A 19518-nucleotide genomic window follows, 5' to 3' on the forward strand; every position below is an offset into this window, starting at 1 on the left:
ACCGTATTTTCTTATTTTCTTCTTCTTCTTATTATTATTCTACTAAGCAAGCAAACAAACAAAAATAAGAAGGCAATTAAGTATGTTACAAAAAGCTTTGGTTTATTAATATAAGAGTAAAACAAAACAAATAGAGATAGCTTAAAGATGCTGTATACGTGTAAACGTTACAGTAACATTAATCACTCTCAATGAGTGACTTAAAGTAACACTTTGAAATGTCTACATCCCTGTCTGCCAGACAAAACCTAATATGAAATACACACAACTGCTTGTGCAAAGAAAACCACAAACAACTTGGAAGTGGCATGAGTGTCTTAAGTGCAATGTCCATCCATATCTCAAATAGTAATATGAAAAACAATAAATAATGACCTTTCACAATTTAAATTTCACAATTTAACAACTCACAACTGCTTGTGAAAAGAAGAATACAAACAACTTAGCAGTGAGTGACATCTGCTGTAAATCTGCTCATCTTGCTTCATCTGCTGTAAACTGAGAACTCTCCTCTGAGTGTTTTGTTTACAATGTCCATATATGTCTGTCAGTGTCAGTCAAATAGTAATATGAAAATAAATAATAATACAAAAACAACACTCCTTATCAATAGACCCTACTAGACATGTGCCGGTTACCGGTTTCACGGTTTACCGTGGTGTGAAAACGTCGCGGTTTCAAAACCACTAAAATTTTCCGTCATACCTTAGTACGGTATTCGCTATTTTTCATGTGCCAAAATGCAGCCGAAGTGGCTTGGTGCGGCACCGCTCACCCCTTCCCGTTTGTTGCCGTGAGTGTCACTAAACAGCCAGCAAACCCAAAAACAAATCCTCCAAACACAAGGCGTACTTTTCTTCAATTTATTGAGCTCTCAAATCGTGGTGAAATATATAAATAAATACATTTAAAACGTTGTACAATTGTATTTTTCCACGTGTGATTAGGTTCAACAGGATAGCAGTAGCACCATTAAAAAGTTCGCCAAAAACAAAACACACATTTTCCTTTCAAATTCAATATACAAACTAACTAAAACTTACAAAGACGAATGTTAGCCTAGGCTAAACTGGGAGAGCAGCTTTTTTTATGTCTCACAGCCGCTGAGTGAGAGAAAAGCTTGAATGAAGGGGGGAAAGAAAAAGAATCGCGTCAAAGATCGCTAATTGAGAAAGGAGGTCTCACTCCTCACTTTTTTTTTTTTTTTTAGATGAAACCTTTCCTCAACAATATTTACATTTTAACTAATTTATAAAACTAACTCATACATTTTTAAATAACTTATTAACTTATGAATTCTTTGTTCTTTTTAACACAAAGGCATGGCATCATGTAGACTAGAGTTGACACAGTGGCTGAAAATGGCGAAACTTCACTTGAGCTTCCCCCCTCAAAAAAAAGTCATACAGTATATATTTTTAATTTTATTTAGAAGTGTTTTTACTTTTTATAGCAATTATTTTGTTCTTACTCTAATATTGAGCAACTTGAGCTGTGGCTGTGGGTATAGTCTAGGTTCTATTTATTTTAATTTTATATAATATTTGTTATTTTTTAATTTATTTATTTTCACATTATATTCATGTTCCAATTTGCAAATATGTTTTGAAAAAATCCTATTCAATGGATTTAATTTTTTTTTTTTTTAAACCCATACGTCTCAAAATTTTGGAGCTATAATTGCAATACCGTGATGCCGCGGTATTTTTGCTCACGGTTATCGTACCGTGAAAATCTCATACCGGCACATACCTAGACCCTACTCACGTGACGTCACAGCCACGCCCCCGCGCCACGTTGTCCGTATACTCGTCATGTTAATGCATTAGCGCTTCGTAAATTCCTCCTATTATGGCGTGTTTTTCTGCTCGTTAACATTAATAATCAAAATGGTGAAGTCGTGTTTGGCGGTCGGTTGCAAAAACAGAGAAGATAGACGGAGAGACTTGGAAGTTTTCCTGTATTCCGAGAGACCCGAAGAGGAGACCGAGATTGACTGCTGCAATTCGACGAGAAAACTGGGCTCCAAACGACTACCACAGATTATGTAGTAGTCATTTTATATCTGGTAAGATGCATTTAATATATATTTAGAGGGTTTTGGGCTGACAACCACAATTAAGATCATTGCTAGGCTAATCGCCGACAACATACACTCAGACGTTGTGAATGAAATACCTGAAAATATATAATTATAAGGGGATAATCAGACAGTTGTCATACAATTAATTTACAATTTCACTATTGAGGTCAAAAGCCAAAAAATAAATTCAACTAGGGACAATCTGGAGTAGTGCTATCGCACTTCATATTTATTACATATTATATATGTATGTAGTGAGAGTGCTATTGCTAAACCATATAAACATTAAAAGCCCTAGCTCCATTGACAAATGACATGAAATACATTAGACTTGACAGTGGATGTTAGCAAGAACAAAAGATTTTGAATTGAAAATTTCGTAACTCACCTTCCGAGCACAAGATTCCTCCCGAATTTTCGTGTACGAGGACCTGTTTCACCCAACCAGCAACGTAGCATTTATAAGCCTCCAAGCTCTTAAAGTTTTTCAAACTTTCGTGAGAATAGGCTGATTTTGTGTGGACAAGATAGTTGTAAATATCAGGGTCAGGCAGAGACGGCGAAGGCAGCCGGTCAAAAAACATCGATTTAGGCATCAAATACGGATCTGGCCAATGGATAAACTGAAGCTTTTCCACGTAACGCCGTTTATGCAACGCATCCAATGAGTTTACAGCGTCAGATAACACCGGGGCTTCCATGAATTGCTCTATAACTTGCTCGACTAATTGAAAACAATGAGAATAGGTCTAAAAAATAGGTACAATATGGCGGCCGGAAACAGCGACACGCCCATTTTGTGACGTAGGTAAGTAGGGTCTATATAGTGTGCTGTCACTGTCATGTATGATTGAGTGGCGCATGACGTCCAGCCATGAGCTGTAATTGCAACTCTGTCAGCATTGCGCAGCGACGCAGTTATTTCCGTTTTTACTTTTTTATACAGAGCAGGGACTATGGCTTCTGTGAAAGTCGACCTATCTGGTATTTTGTATCTGGGTTCTATACCTTCATGAGACATTGAAGCCTTCTCCTTCAACAACATTATAAGACTGGATGTCTTTGCAGATGAAAAATGCACAGGCCTCAGTTATCTCTTTAGCACGGGTAGAGCTCGTAGTAAAAGTAAAAGTAGTAGCTTTACTGTTCTTGCCATAATAATCAGTTATCTTCTCGTCCTTCTCGCCAGTCTTGTTTTTAGCCCCCGCTCTGTCATTTTCGCGACGTCGATACCATGCTGTCAATTCAAGTGAGTTCCCATGTTTGTTGTGCTGGCGTTGTAAGGTATAGAAGCGCGGCATTCTTTACACATGAGTCTTGTCAAGTCTGCAATCTTTCATGTAAAATCCATAGTACTGCCAAATGATGGATTTGAACTTTGAGGGTGCATTTAAAATCTGATCTGCTTCAGCGCCACTGCTGCTCCCCTTCGCCATGTTAACTTGTAGCACTAGCTGATGGTGCATTCAAGACACCTCGGAAAAAAGGAGAGAATGCAGTAAGACGTGGAAAATATCGATACAATGTTGAAGACTACCGATACATCACACAACGAACAAATGAATCTTGATTTTACGCCGTCTTTGCACAGATGTACACTGAATGAATCGATACACTCGCATCGCGCACCTTTTTATCTCGACCACAATCCATATCGATTATTTTCCACACCCCTAGTGTCAACCCAATCAGAGTTACTGCGCGTTCACATGAAAGGGGGCGGAAACCACAGTCAAACACTACTTGTGACAATGGCACGAGCACCTTACTTCACGGAGGAGGAATGCGCAATAACCATGCGGAGTTATGAGGAATTAAAATCCCCCCTCACTGTGAAATCCAACAATGCTTCAGCGAGTAGAGCGCGACTGGTCTGTTGGCAGAATTACAGATCAAGAGATTTGTGAATACGTCAATATGCCTGTTTACTTATGTCCATGAAAATAAATAAAGCCTGCTCTCAGGACAATAAGATTTGGTACGTTTACAGTTAGGAATAATTTATCGTATGTGCATCACCACATGAAGCAGGATGTTTGTATGTTTCAGGCATGCAAACTGGTTAGGGGTGAAAAAGGTGACAAAGTAACATGGACACATGGCATGCGCGGAAAAGTGCATTTCATAGTGCAACCAGAGACATCTCGAATTAAACACAGTACATAATAATTTAACATATACAAGTCTAAAGGCCAGTTTACATGACGACTCTGCGACACAAAGATGCAATGACTGAGTTGCGGACTCGCCTCGCGTGCATATGGTGCCGGCGAAGACGGAAGGCGAAAACGAAAAATTCTGAATCCTGCCTCAAAAGTGAAAGAATCCAATTACGGGGTGTTGAGGGGGGCTTTTTCGGCATGCATATAAACGCGCGAGACCGCGCTGTTAACAGCACTCGTACACGTTAGTGTTGTATCGGTCGCGAACGATTCGTTCTTTTTGAACGAATTGTTTGGGTGAACGAGACCGAACTAATCACCATCTGCACTGATTCGTTCTATGAAGGTGGTGCTTGTTCGCTGCGTGGGAGGGCGTTGAGCAAGCGGCAGCGTCTTCTGACATCGCACACGACCAATCAGACGCCAGCCTCATCGCGGGCAGGGGAGGGAGCGGAAACAGAATCAGGTCGTCTGTCACTCACGTCCATGTGTGGCCAATAAGCAGCCAGCGTGCAGGCAGGGGGGCAAGACTGAGTTTTGTCACTTCCCGTTCAGTGACTCGGTCCTCCGGTTCCTGACCTAGCTTGCTGCTAACTTGATTTTACAGTAATGACTGCGGTGAACGAATCAGAAAATGAAAGGAAATGACTTTGTCACATATTTGTTAACGTGGAGCCTATCAAATGCTGCTCAAACAGACAAAAACACCACACAAATCTAGCGTGGTTTAGAGTAGTACTTTTCTCAACAACTCGTGACTGCCTATGACGACATACTATCAAATTTACAGTAATTTAAAACACGGGTAGCTACGAGGCAAGCAAAAGCTGAGCTGCGGTCGCGTGACGGCAGTGAAGCGGGCAGAGAACTGTCACTATATGGAGGCTTCATGGCAGCGATATTTACCTCATATGTGCACAGAAAAAAAATATTTAGTATGATCACCATAATACTGATTTGCAATGAAACTGTATATACATGTCAATTTTTTTCCAAGTGTTTTATTTATTAATTTTTTTCGTGTCAGAGCGTGTCGGGTGTTGGTTGGTTTGACAAATTATGTCAATCCGTCCATCATGTGCTACTCATGCGCTCAAAAACAACGCACGCGGAGACGGGAGATGTCGCAATATGTCTACATTTTTCTTAACAGACTAATGAGAGTAGAAAGGCGACATCGTAAAGAGCAAACAATTATTTCTCGTCAGCATTTGACGATCTGAGATGCGGGGACGACAGGGGAGCTGACCGTATTATTTTATTCATTAATACCAGTGCAAAAATTCAATACGATCATCTTAATACTAAAAAACAAAAATACAACAGAGCGAGATGTAAATATGATGTGTTGGTCGTTCCATATTTAGAAATTAAACTTTCGATGTATTTTTATTTTCGTGACAGCAAGCATGCTGCGTTGGCTGGTAGCAGCAGCATTGTATATGTGATCAAGAACCTGCTAAAGAAAGTCCGTGCGACCCCGACCCCTACTCCCCTCACAAAAGGAAAATGTTTAACCGTGTCCTAAATCGAAATGCAAGCACGAGCCATGACTTTGAGCCCATAGAACTAGGACAGACGACGCGGAAGTTCTCCCTCGCTTTTGCAGCAGCAGGAGGGAGACGAGGCTGTCTGTGAAAGCAGAATGATACCGCCTGTCACTCATTTCTGAAACTACGACGAGCGGTGCCTGTGTGCAAGACAGGGAGGGGCCAAGCAATGTCACTTCCCGTTCAGTTATACTGCGAAGCGGTCTTTGGTGATTCGTTCGGCAACGTCACTTCCCGTTCAGTAACCGAACGATTCGTTTGGGCGGGGAGGGAGATGGGGGGGGCGAACGATTCGTTGAACGATTTGTTTGAACGAATCTTTTTACTGAACGAACCGGAATGGATTCGTTTACTCAAGTGAACGACAGATCCCGTCACTAGAAGGAGCTTGTTGGGGTCAAAGTGCATCATTATCTGTCGCCCGGTAAATCTGCACTGCCCCCTAGGGCTTGGCATGAATACTACATCGTTTTCATGCTGAATTGCGACATTGTTCAAATGGAGACGCAAATGCAAATGCAAATTTGAAATTGTTCGTATTCTCAGAGAGTCACCATGTAAACGGCCCCTAAATCTCTCATCCTGAAATCAGAACATATAAGACGCATTAAGTAGCAAATTATACAAAATCTAAATTATAAAATATACAGTATGTCCCATATGCTTTAAGCAGAGAACAGTTGTACAGCATAAAATATGAATTTACAGGTACAGTATAATTTCCATTCACTTAACTATTATGTGTTGGATAGATAGATAGATAGAAAAAAATTACAAAAAATTACAAGTCTTCAAAAGCATTAACTGTAGTGATCATAACTTTACTTACATTCAACCAAAGCCATTAGTCCCATGGTCCTTAACTTCGATTGATAGGGCATCAAGTACCTCTGTCGGCTGTTGTAAGAACGGGGACGTGTGCGAACAGCGCGGGAATGGGGGTACTTTTAACTGCGACCTGTAGCGGAGCTCTCCGGTTTGATGAACTCTCAATGGCTAAACAAATGAAACTACCTCCACAACAAGGAAAAACTCTTCCCTTTCTGTAATTATCGGAGAGTATAGAGGGGCCTCAAATAACTCGTTGTCAAAAAATAACTGGTGACCATTCAGAACTTTACAAAGCCCCGAACATGACTTGAATGGAAGGCACTAGTTCATCACTCTAGTTACCTCATTGCTCATGATTATTTATTTTTTTTCGTTAACAAGCGGCCTTAAACAACTCGTCACAACGCCAACTGCCGACAATTCAGATCCCAACTGCCGTTCGCTAACTTTACTAGCAAAGCCCTGTGTGAAAGGCGCTAGTTAGCCCTTCCGCAGTTAGAGCTACCTCAAGTAACTGCATTCTACGAGGCGGTGAAATATCGAGGACTATCTGAAGTCAGTTATCAAGAAATTAAGCGAATATTTGTGTTATAGACACCATTACAAGCGCAGGAATTGATCGAACGATACGATTGAATGATTTATGAAGACTCAAACTTTTAGCTTTAAGAAGTTAACAATTTTACCTTGCCGCAATATCCAACGGGTCCGGGCGAGAAGCTTTTATATTTGTGTGTCTGTTTATCAGTGGATTTGACATTTAATCTCTTCGAGTTGGCGGAAAAAAACGCAAGTTTTCTCAATGTTTAAAGGAAAACTTTGAAGTAAGGTTGGCCAACCATGTTTTTGAATAATATCAATGGCTAAACAATTATAATCATATTTTCATTATTTTTTTTAACGCAACCCTTCCAGATTCTTTGTTTAACCCATAGCAACGCCCTTGACAACGAAAATGCTTTTCTTCGGCAATCTTTTTTTGCGTCACACCTAGACATGCGAGGGAAGTCCACCATAGAACAGTATTGTTTGTTGCATTGCTTCTCGGTAAGATGCCACAGCGGTGTGTGGCGATGTTTTGTTCTCGCTCAAACGAAAAGTTGTATGAGTGGCCAAAGGATAGCAGGGCACGTAAATGGACATCTTTCGTTCGCACGAAGCGAATGAATTTCACGCCATCATCGAGTAGTGTTCTCTGCTGCAAACACTTCAAAGATGCCTGCTTCCTTAACCGATCTGCTTATGATCAAGGATTTGCCAAAAATTAAGAGTGATTTTTGGATAGATGACTGATGACTTTGTCAAAGCATAGCTGCCTACTGTTGTGGAATTGAACAGTATACAGTAAGCTAGCGACATTAGCCAAAAGTTAACTCGTGGAAATCCCCGATCATAGTTGTTGTTGCATTCGCTAGATTAAGCGTGTTCAAATTGTGCGTCATCTACGATCATGTCCGAAAGGGTTAATCCACTGCCAATCGGGAAACGGGGTGGATGTGCATATAAACGGGTCGGCGTCGCGGTAATTCACGGTCACGTTACTGTAAGAGACACACACCACCGGTTAGTTTGTGCACATTTATTTGTATTTGTATAATGTATTTCCACCTTCATGCTTCAAGCATTGCATTGCTTATGGACGGTTCAGCGTTCACGGTGATCGCATGATAGGCTTCTAGTTTGTGTTTTATGAGAGCCGCTGACAGGTGACAGCTGAAAAATAGCGTGTTGGTTTAGCGTAGCCATTGAGTCAATCTCGCAGCGAATCAGCGAGCGCGCAGGTCACGCAGTGAATCATGGGAAATCTCGGGACAACACTGAAGTGGTGCTTTGTAATCTGTTCACTTGCGTGAAAAAACTACATTTCCTCACGCCATTAGACGCCAATTCCTGCCGAGAGCTGTGCCGAGCTGTGTTCTAACTTTTCCATAAGAACTGCTCCATGTGTTAATAAAGAGACAAAGTTGTCAGCGCGTCGTGTGTTCGATACATTTGTAAACAAAAAGCTCATAAGAAGACACTATGCACAATCCGTTTAAGAGACGCTGGAGTGGGAGGCGAGGAGGAGATCGGCGAGAAGCAAAACTTCGCGGTCGAATGTGGCGGCTGTCCGCTATTTTGTTTTCTTATTGTTGCCACAATAAAGTGGAGAAAGCCATCGAAGACTCATCTCCTTTCCCCCCCCCCAACGTTTTTATATTATTATTTTATATGCACGAGAGCTGCCGTATCTGCCAAAATGAACATGAAGTCTGATTATTTATTTTTTGTGACTGCCTTTATTCCGAAAGGACGTTTGACAACTGCCGTCTGACATGCGCAGATTAATCAAAACAAAGCGTCACGTTGCAAAACATGGAGATCGATCATCAGATCAGCTGCTGTTTTAACTGTTCGAGTTGAAACAAAACTTCAGAATGATACGCCGTTCATTTAAAAAGTTCTGTGGGTGCGCTGTGCGTGTGCTTGGAAGCCATGTTGCAAGTGACGTTACTTACGTCACCAAGTGACGTCACCACGTCAGTACGGAGCATGCGCAGAAAGAACGCAACCAGACACCATTCCGCTTCCCTGTTTACATGATATAATTTTACTTCTAATCGGTTTGGGAAAAGGAATATTCCACCCCTGTGAATCGGAATGAAATTCCATTCGGTTTGGGCCTGTTCATTCCGAATGAGGTGTTTATATGGAACACATTTATTCGGTTTGAACAAATATTCCGATTGTAATTGGAATATTTGGCTCCATGTAAACGTGGCAAGTGTTTGCATTCTGATTAGCGTCTGGCTAATACATGTTAGATCCAACATAAAATTCCAAGGTCCTCTTCTTCCTCCAACTCTTCAAAAACTTGGATCTCCTCCCTTGCGCTCGGTCTATTGCTTATATCGCTGTTTGAATCATTGTTTGAAGGGCTTTGTATGGCGGCCGTATGTATGGAGCTGCCAACGCTGTTCCCGGTGTGATGTATCACTTCCGGGTTCGTCCCCTTTCAGGCTCGAACTTCGGAAACGCGATTATTTTGTCAAATATACAACATATAAATTATTTTTTCATGCTTTATTTGGTGGACAATGTTTAATTACTTTACTTGTGACCCTATTTGGCATGTGAAGAAATTAGTTCACACTACAGCTTTAAATAGTCTACATATTTTTATGATTATTATAAATGCAATACACAACGAAATAGCGCTGGAAAAGTTTAAATTTCTTGAATGAGAGCAAAGCTCCATATTTGTTTACATTCAGCGAAGCAGACACCCGTTTCTGTATAGACCCTACTCACCAACGTCACAGAATGACGTGTCGCTGTATCCGGCCGCCATATTGTCCGTCAGTGTTTATCCGTATTCTCAATGGTTTCAATTTGTCGTGCAATTTATAGTGCAATTCATGGAAGCCCCGATGCTTTCTGACGCGGTAAACTCATTGGATGCGTTGCATAAAAGGCGTTATGTGGAAAAGCTTCAGTCTATCCATTCGCCAGATCCATATTTGATGCCTAAATCGATATTTTTCGACCCGCTGTCTTTGCCCTCTCTGCCTGACATCTGCTACCCTGATATCTACAACTTGCGAATGTTTTATTTCATTAGATATTTTTAACAAAAATAATATACCAACATTTTTTTTCTCCCCAACACAATTTTCCCCTTCATACTCAGTTGTGAAATCTCTAAATCATGCGTAGCTAAATTTTTAAAAATTACATATACATTATTCCCCCCCCCACAATAAACTAATTTGTGAGCGAGTATTTTATTTTATTTTTTTTCGCAATAATGAACAATACAGTGGTAACTCGACAATCTTTTTGACACCCGACGTAAAATTTGACTCGCTCTTTGTTTCTACATCCAACGAAATGCCCTAAATACGATGATGTATGACAGCACCGCAGGTTGTTTTCCCGCAGGAAGGACACACGGCAGAATTTCTTGTGCGAGAAATGAACATGGGTTCCAATAATGTCAGTGCAGGTGGTGAAAAAAGGAAAAAGGTGGTGCTTACCATTGAAATGAAGATGGCTGTGATAGAAAAATATGAGCATGGGGTGCGCATCCGTGATATGGCTCAACAATACGGCCATAGACTATGATCTCGGCGGTCCTCCGATGTACGCCAGTCTTTATAAATTCTGGTGACAATTATTATAGTGGTCACATCGCCAAAGAAATCGCCAGCTTTGTCAGGTTTCTAAATTCCAATAAATCCACACAACACAACATGCCTAGTGTCCCCGCAGCAAGTAAACCGACTGAAATTAAAAAGGCTCTTTGTCAAGTCGGCTATGCAATGCGTTCATGTCAATCACGCAAAGACATTCACCACATTAAAACCCAATTTGTTACACTGTTACAGGTATTATTATTACATCTTTTATTCCAATTTGTATTCATAATTTGTTTTTATCTGCATAATTGCTGTTTGGAATAGTACAAGCAGTAATTATGAGGGATTTAGTGTAGGTTTTCCGGCTGTGGAGCGAATTAATGGAATTATAATGTATTCTTATGGGAAAATCCTGCTCGACACACAAGACCATTTCAACTTACAAAAAAGGTCCTGGAATCAATTAACGTCGTATCTAGAGGTACCACTGTATATTCTAATTTTCCATGTTTATTTAATGACATTACTGTAATTTTGACTTTTTGGATATGGGGTGTTCTGACTCAAGTATTAATTGTGAAAAGTGTAATTTCAAAGAAGGAGAGTATTATATAAATGTTTGACTTGAGAGTTCAAATACGTAGTTGAGGTTTTGGCAATATGGTGGATTCACATCATACAACGATTGGACAAAGCAAGGCACCAAAAGTGCCAATCCTTAACAGGATTTAAGGAAGCTCTATAGAATACAATCCTCCTTTGTGCAAAATCTGATGACGCCAGCATGGATGACAGGCAAAACAGTCACTGGCCACTGCTTCTCACACCAACACACACGTGTCTCTTCATCCCCTCCTTTCGAGCGAATCTCTGACCACAAACTGAGCAGGAAAAAGGTTTTTCGCCAGTGTGGGTTCTTTCGTACTTTAAGTATCACTTCTGAGTGAATTCTTGACCACAAACTGAGCAGGAAAAAGGTTTTTCGTTAGTGGGGGTTCTTGTGTGTATTTTTAAGTTCCTCTTGTGTCTGAATCTCTGACGACAAACAGAGCAGGAAAAAGGTTTTTCACCTGTATGGGTACTTTCGTGATTTTTTAAGTGTTGCTTCTGAACGAACCTTTGATCACAAACTGAGCAGGAAAAAGGTTTTTCGCCAGTGTGGGTTCTTGTGTGTCGTTTTAAGTTGCTCTTGTGATTGAATTTTTTACCACAAACTGAGCAGGAAAAAGGTTTTTCGCCAGTGTGGGTTCTTGTGTGTTTTTTTAAGTTGCTCTTGTGTCTGAATCTCTGACCACAAACAGAGCACGGAAAAGGTTTTTCACCAGTATGGGTTCTTTCGTGACTTTTTAAGTGTTGCTTCTGAGCAAACCTTTGATCACAAACTGAGCAGGAAAAAGGTTTTTCACCAATGTGGGTTCCTTCGTGCTTTTTTAAGTTTTGCTTCTGAGTGAATTCTTGACCACAATCTGAGCAGGAAAAAGGTTTTTCGCCAGTGTGGGTTCTTGTGTGTACTTTTAAGTCGCTCTTGTGTCTGAATCTCTGACCACAAACAGTGCAAGGAAAAGGTTTTTCACCAGTATGGGTTCTTTCGTGGCTTTTTAAGTGTTGCTTCTGAGCGAACCTTTGATCACAAACTGAGCAGGAAAAAGGTTTTTCACCAGTGTGGGTTCCTTCGTGCTTTTTTAAGTTTTGCTTGTGAGTGAATTCTTGACCACAAACTGAGCAGGAAAAAAGTTTTTCGCCAGTGTGGGTTCTTGTGTGTATTTTTAATTCGCCCTTGTGTCTGAATCTCTCACCACAAACAGAGCAGGAAGAAGGTTTTTCGCCAGTGTGGGTTCTTGTGTGTCGTTTTAAGGTGAGCTTCTGACAGAATCTTTGACCACAAACTGAGCAGGAAAAAGGTTTTTCACCAGTGTGGCTCCTCATTTCCATACAACAAGTTTTCTCATTAGCAAAGGTTTTCTCACACTGAGAGCATTTGCAGAGTTCTTCGTCACCGTGAGATTTCTTATGACCATCATCATTGTAAGGCGAGTGTGACGTGGCGCCATTTCTGTCTGACCGAGCGATGAAAATGTCTGCTTGCAATCCTTCTGTTGTAGTGCTGTTGCTGCCGCTTGGAGGCTCCAGCGCCCCTGTTCCCGCCGCTCTCAGACCATCTTTACTCTTCATGGACTCACCAGTCGACCTGGCGACACCTTCCTCCTCTTTAACGTAAAGCTCCTCCTCCTCCTCCTGTTTGATTTGAAGTTCACCTTCTCTCCCCTTCTGTTGACAGGGCTCTGGCTCCTCCTCCTCTTTTATTTGGGGGAGCTCAACATCCTCTTTAACGCCATGAGATTCTGGCTCCTGCTGCTCAGCACCAAGATATTTTCTGAAACCTGCAAGACAAGAAAACCATTGAAATATTTATGGACCCCCTCTGCGTCATTGGCCAGTCTTTCCTTTGTGCAAAACTTGGCGAAGACGAGTACAGTGATCCCTCGCAACTTCGCGGATCACGTTTCACGGATTTAGTGCGTCACGCATTTTTAAAAAGTATTCATTAATAAAAATAGTGTGAAAAAAATTTGTTGTTTGATTTTGAGGCAAAAGAGGCATTGCTGCGCATTGAGATGCGACTGAAAATTCGGGGCCGAAAACTATCAGCCAACAATAGCAAAAAAATTCAGTTGAAATGTTTTGAAGACCAAAAGTTTACCATCGAATCGTGTGAAGAACTTCGTCCCTCTTGTGATGACATCATTAACACATGGCGAGAAGCAACGTGCTTGCAAAAAGTCCTTGCTCAAAGCCAACATGTCTGCGGTTTGGAAGTATTTTGAAGCATTAAAGAAAGTCTAGAAAATCTGTTCCGCTGAAGTATCTCGAGAAGGTACAACGCACAAAAAAATTTCCACCTCAGGTTTAACCAGCCACCTGTCCAAGAAACATGCAGAAAAATACAACAGGTTTAAGAAACATCTCGCAGAAATAATAAAAATGTCGCTCCCAGCATACCGAATCTTTCAGTGGTGGAGGCTTTGAAAGGGTGAAAACTCAGCATAGCACCAAGGCGAAGGACATTCATTGGAAAATAATGAAATCAAATATATATATATTTTTTTTAATTATTGTATAAATTTGCATTATTCAGTCTTTCGGACAAGTATTTCCAACATTTGCTTTTTAGATTTGGCCAAGAATTTAGCTTTCACGACACCCTTAGTTGCAGTAAGGCAAACATGACTGAGGGACTTTGTACATATAGTACCCACGCACCTTCATAAAAGGCATGTGATTGGTTCCAGCTGCGAGATTGACACATCAGAGCACCGATGAGCACAATTGCAGCCTTTCCAATTTTGATCTACCGAAGAGGTACATAAGAGCGACTTCATCCTCTGAGCTGATTGGCTGTGTACAATCACAGCCTTTCCTTATATAGTCGATTCTTTCTTTTTACAGGTTCTTCATTTCTTTTAACAAAGAGGAAATGACGATACACAATTCAGGAAAAAGAAATAATCACATAACATATACACATTTATTAAGGGAAAAGTCATTTAAAACCGGCCGGCCGCAAGACATCTCTCCCAAAGCACAACGAGGTGCTTCCCAGAAAGAAGAAGAAGAAGAAAAAAAAAAGTCTCTCGACCTTCAACTTCAAACAGTTTATAGACACCGCCTACACAAACAGTGAAAAAAACAGGCAAATCAAGGAGCACTATCTCGCTCCCCTATTCTTTTAGAGAAGCCTACTCCTTGTCCCGGACTTCAGAAAATAGACAATTTGGGATAACAAATGATTATGAGTGACAATGTGAAATGAACATATATTTGTGTGAATAAATGGAAATATATTAGAGCCAGGCATGCAAACTGGTTAGGGGTGAAAAAGGTGACAAAGTAACATGGACACACGGCATGCGCGGAAAAGTGCATATCATAGTGCAACCAGAGACGTCTCGAATTAAACACAGTACATAATAATTTAACATATACAAGTCTAAATCTCTCATCCTGAAATCAGAACATATAAGACACATTAAGTAGCAAATTATACAAAATCTAAATGATAAAATATACAGTATGTCCCATTTGCATTAAGCAGAGAACAGCTGTACAGCATAAAATATGAATTTACAGGTACAGTATAAATTCCATTCACTTAACTAATGTGGGGTTCCATTCACTTAACTATTGTGATTGGATGGATGGACGGACGGACGGAAAAAAATTACAAGTCTTCAAAAGCATTAACTGTAGTGATCATAACTTTATTTACATTCAACCAAAGCAATTAGTCCTATGGTCCTCCGATTGATAGGGCATCATACTGGATAAACAGAAGTACACCTGTAGGCCGTTTTATGAACGGGGGTGTGTACGAACAGCGCGGGAATGGGGGTAGTTTCAAATGCGACCTGTCGCGGAGCTCTTCGGTTTGATAAACTCTCGATGGCTAAACAAATGAAAGGACCTCCACAACAAGGCAAAACTCTTCCCTTTCTGTAATTATCGGAGAGTATAGAGGGGCCTTAAATAAACTCGTTGTCCAAAATAACTGGTGAACTTTACTAACAAAGCCCTGAACATGACTTGTATGGAAGGCACTGGTTCATCACTCTAGTTACCTCATTGCTCATGATTTATTTATTTATTTTTTTTATCGTTAACAAGCACTTTACAAAGGGGCCTTAAATAACTCGTCACAACGCCCACGGGCGACAATTCAGATCCCAACTGAATTTCGCTAACTAATAGCAAAGCCCTGTGTGAAAGGCGCTAATAAGCCCCTCCGCAGTTAGCGCTACCTCAAGTAACTGCGTTCTACGAGGCGGTGAAATATCGAGGACTATCTGAAGTCAGTTATCAAGAAATTAAGCGAATACTTGTGTTATAGACACCATTACAAGCGCAGGAATTGATCGAACGACACGATTGAATGATTTATGAAGACTATTATAGGCCATCACTCAAACTTTTAGCTTTAAGAAGTTAACCATTTTTGACATTAATCCCTTACCTTGCCGCAATTTCCAACGGGTCCGGGCGAGAAGCTGGGATGGAGAGGGGTTCGGCCTCCTCATTGCTGATTGGTGACAACTGTGCTCTCTCACGCATGTCAGTTATTTGTTGTAAAGAGAAAAGAGTGGCGGTGATAGGTCTAGGTCATAGGACTAGAGTGTAGTTTTGAGGGAGGACTACGGTTTTGAAGTTAACTGTGTCACTCGCTAGTTGACATGTCCCCCCCCCATTTTTTTCTCCTCGGATCTACAGTGGGGAGAACAAGTATTTGATACACTTCCAATGGGTTTTCCCACTGGCAGTGTATCAAATACTTGTTCTCCCCACTGTACGTGATTCAGAAAGAATGACCCATTTTGATTTCAAAACGGTGAAATTTTGCCGAAAGGTGGCAAGTTTGCATGCCTGTAGAGCTCTCCCGACTAGTCAACGTCATCGATGACGTAAACGCGTCGACGAGCACACGTTCCCGTCGATGGTTAATAAAGGGTTAAAAAAATATATGCGTGGAAAGTTACGAGTGGCGGACACTCAGTACGCAAACCGCAAAAAACCCAAAAAAGCCCACCAGAGTGAGAGTGGCCAAAGCATGGGCTTATTTCAACGAAACAAAGGAGGGTCTCCGCAGTGTCAAGCTTGCATACCACGGCAGCATATCGGCCGTGAATGAACACCTGAAGCACCATCACCCTGTTGTAATTTTGGAAGACGACAGGAAACAACAAGCCTGCATATCGCAAGTCCATATAACTAACTAACTGTAGCGTGCAAGGACAGGAGTCTGGGGTGGAACATTAAACCACGGAGCCAATCCGAGCCATTTTAATGACATCGAAAACCACACAAACGAACGACTTACACTCGTATGTAACTCGTGGGAGGAAGCCTCATGCATCCGGCTTTTTCCTAACTGAACCATTTCCCCCTGGTAACTATCTAACTTGATAGCATTAGTTCCGTGGGTGAATTCTGCAAAACTCGCTCCATAATTAATTTTTTATTGAATTTGCCTTTATGTGCATTGTCCTGCCGGGGGTGAAATATTTTATTTCATATTTTAATATGTATATGTATTTTTTTAAGAATTGTTTTGAATCATGTTGGAAACGTGAAGTCAGTGTTCTGAATCTGTTTACATTGGGTTAGGTTAGTTTCCTTTGCACTAGTTAATGCTATCAGCATTTGACCTCATTGTTTATTTGTGATTTTATTGTTATCTGTGTTTATTTGTACTTTAATAAATGATTTAAGTGTTCCAAAATGTTTTAGTGAATTAATAAGCGGCAACAAAAAGTTAATTGCTAGGTTAAAAAAAAAAAATATATAAATATATATATATATATTAGAATAGTCGGTTGTTTGGGACAGGCCTAGATTTAAGCAGGGAAAGCGACACAAAGCCCAAAAAGTACACCAGAGTAACCAAAGCTTGGACCTATTTCAACAAAACAAAGAAGGGTACACTGTACACCAAGCTTGTATACCACGGCAGAACGGATGAACACCTGAAGTGCTGTCACCCAGGTATAATTTTGGAAGACGACAGGAGACAACAAGCTGGCGGATCATAAGTCCATATAATGAGTAAAGTTGCCTTTATGTGGGTCGTACGACAGAGTATTAGCGGCTAATGTAGCTGAATAAGCAGCTACGTACTTTACGTAGCGCTTTGCCGCCTCCGTTAAAATCAACAATATTGAAAGGATTTCCTTATTTTACAATCAGTTTTACAAATAAGGAAATCATTATTTTGCTTCATTTACATCAAATTATAATACTTAGAATAATTTATACCAATACCTCGTAGTACCTCCCAGTGAAGGTACATGTATGTAAAGTGACTAGTGGCTCACAGCTACATCACCCCTACGTAATCATGACTTTTTTTTCTACGTATCAATATTACGACTTTAATCTCGTTCTTTAAAAAAAAAATAATAATAATAATAATTTTGCCCTAATACTCCGTTGTAGCGTCATATAAACATGCATCATTAAATTTTTTTCACGTACTTCAGTGATACGTGACATTTATTTATCTACTCTGCTAAAATATATATGTAGATTGACAAAGAATTGAACAAATGAGAGTGGATTTATCTTGTGAGCCCATTGGCTGCACACATTGCAGCCTCACCTAGCTTCTTCAGTCTTCAGCCTCCAGCCCACCTTATCTCCAGTTTCACGGGGGAATTTCAACAAGAGGACCTCCCGGGTCATTTTCAGCACGGCTTTTCACCTTTTTTACCCACTTTGAGAGCAGCCAAAGCCTGCTAGAAACCTCCAAAACTGCCAGAGGAGTTTTAACCTTTTTTTCCAAAAGTCTGTGCGATCAAGGTATGGGAAAACTGACAAAACGTGTCCAAGGCTGTGTAGAGCATAGAGAAGTTCCAAAAAAATCGATTATTACATGCATCGCAATTCGACACGTGACGATTCGATTACGATTCATAAAGGTTCAAAAACGATTTTCACTCATAACTTTATGACAGCCGCTCGTTGCCAAACGAAATTAAAGACACGTCTGCCGCCCAGACACCGTTAACGGACGCATGCACAACGTTATGATGGATGCTCCCAGTTAGTGGGAGAGAGATTTAAGCCTTTTTAAAAGACTGGAAAATAAATTTGTGTATGAGACAGGCAGGTGCGCAAGTTATTTTTTAGAGCGAGAGGGGAAGAGAGATAATTCGTTGCTCCTTGTCTTTCCTACTGTCCATCAGTAGTTTTAAGGCATTTCAATTGAAAAATGTCCTGAGTGTGTTGCTAAGACCTGTGTGCGTCTATAATAGGTGAGTACACGAACCGTCTTGTACTGTTAAGCCTTTATTGTTGTTTTTTAGATGTTTATAGTTAGCGCCGAGTGCTAAGCTAATTAGCTAATTCGCGAACGTGTATTTCATTTGCGGAACGTGTAAAACCATGATTAAGGACAGCGGTAACACTACAAACATGCAAAATACTACAGAAATCAGTTGTTGCTGAAGAGAGAGGGAGAGAATTAAGTGCGCGCGCTGTAATGAGTGTGTGTGGCAGTGTCAAGAGCAGTTGTGATTTCCACCCGTAACACTGTGAAAACAAAGTATATTGGTTAAAAGAAGTCTTATTTCTAAAGACACTTTGTTTCCAGAAAATGTGGAATTCATTCCACCAGTGTAAATTTTATTGTATTGTTGAGAGAAATAAGTACTCTCTTTAAAATGGTTGATGTTTTTGCACTTTCTTGTAGAAAAAAAAATAAAAAAGTAGCTTAGGGGCAGCTTTTTGTTGTATGGGCATGTTTCCATCTTTCCTGTTGAATATAATAATGGACATGAATTTGTTTGGCTACCTTATTAATCAGTACTGTACGATGCATCGATAATAGTGATAGCCGCGATAATCGCGATCATCGTCAATACCGCGATCATCGTTCAAAAATCGAATCGTAGCACCTTGAATCGTAATTGAATCGAATTGTTGGGTGCCTTAGATGGCACACCCCTAGTAGAGCAACTGCTCAAAATTATATTTTTTGGTTTAAATTCTTTTGGTTTGAATATGACAATATATCGCAAACCCCCTAATTGTCATAATGTCATTTTTTCCCCAAAATCGTTCAAGCATAGTGCCAAGTTCTCCCCACCAATTACGCAAGTACTGTAAATAAATCCAACTTTTGTGTTTTTACTTTTTATCTACTTTTTGCGGGGAGTTCTCGTCCCCATCAACTGCAAAACACAAGGGATTACTTTATTCTTAAATTCATCAACTTCTTGAGAGCA

The 19518-nt window shown here is 40.5% G+C and overlaps 1 protein-coding gene across 6 annotated transcripts in view; it reads right to left on the bottom strand.

The window, feature by feature from the left end:
* Positions 1–233: 233 nt before the first annotated feature.
* Positions 234–19518, bottom strand: part of LOC130928535 (zinc finger protein OZF-like) — a 51733-nt gene continuing 32448 nt past the window's right edge. For 4 of the 6 annotated variants that reach the window (XM_057855219.1, XM_057855222.1, XM_057855223.1 and 1 more), the window contains one exon: positions 234–13125. In XM_057855219.1, coding sequence (XP_057711202.1) covers positions 11678–13125 — 1448 coding nt within the window. In that variant the 3' untranslated portion in view covers positions 234–11677. Of the gene's footprint in view, positions 13126–15752; positions 15965–19518 lie in introns of those variants that run through there. The other 2 variants (XM_057855220.1, XM_057855221.1) reach the window with 2 other exon arrangements.

The sequence above is a fragment of the Corythoichthys intestinalis genome, chromosome 13 (genome assembly GCF_030265065.1).
Source record: "Corythoichthys intestinalis isolate RoL2023-P3 chromosome 13, ASM3026506v1, whole genome shotgun sequence".
NCBI classification, from domain to species: Eukaryota; Metazoa; Chordata; class Actinopteri; order Syngnathiformes; family Syngnathidae; genus Corythoichthys; species Corythoichthys intestinalis.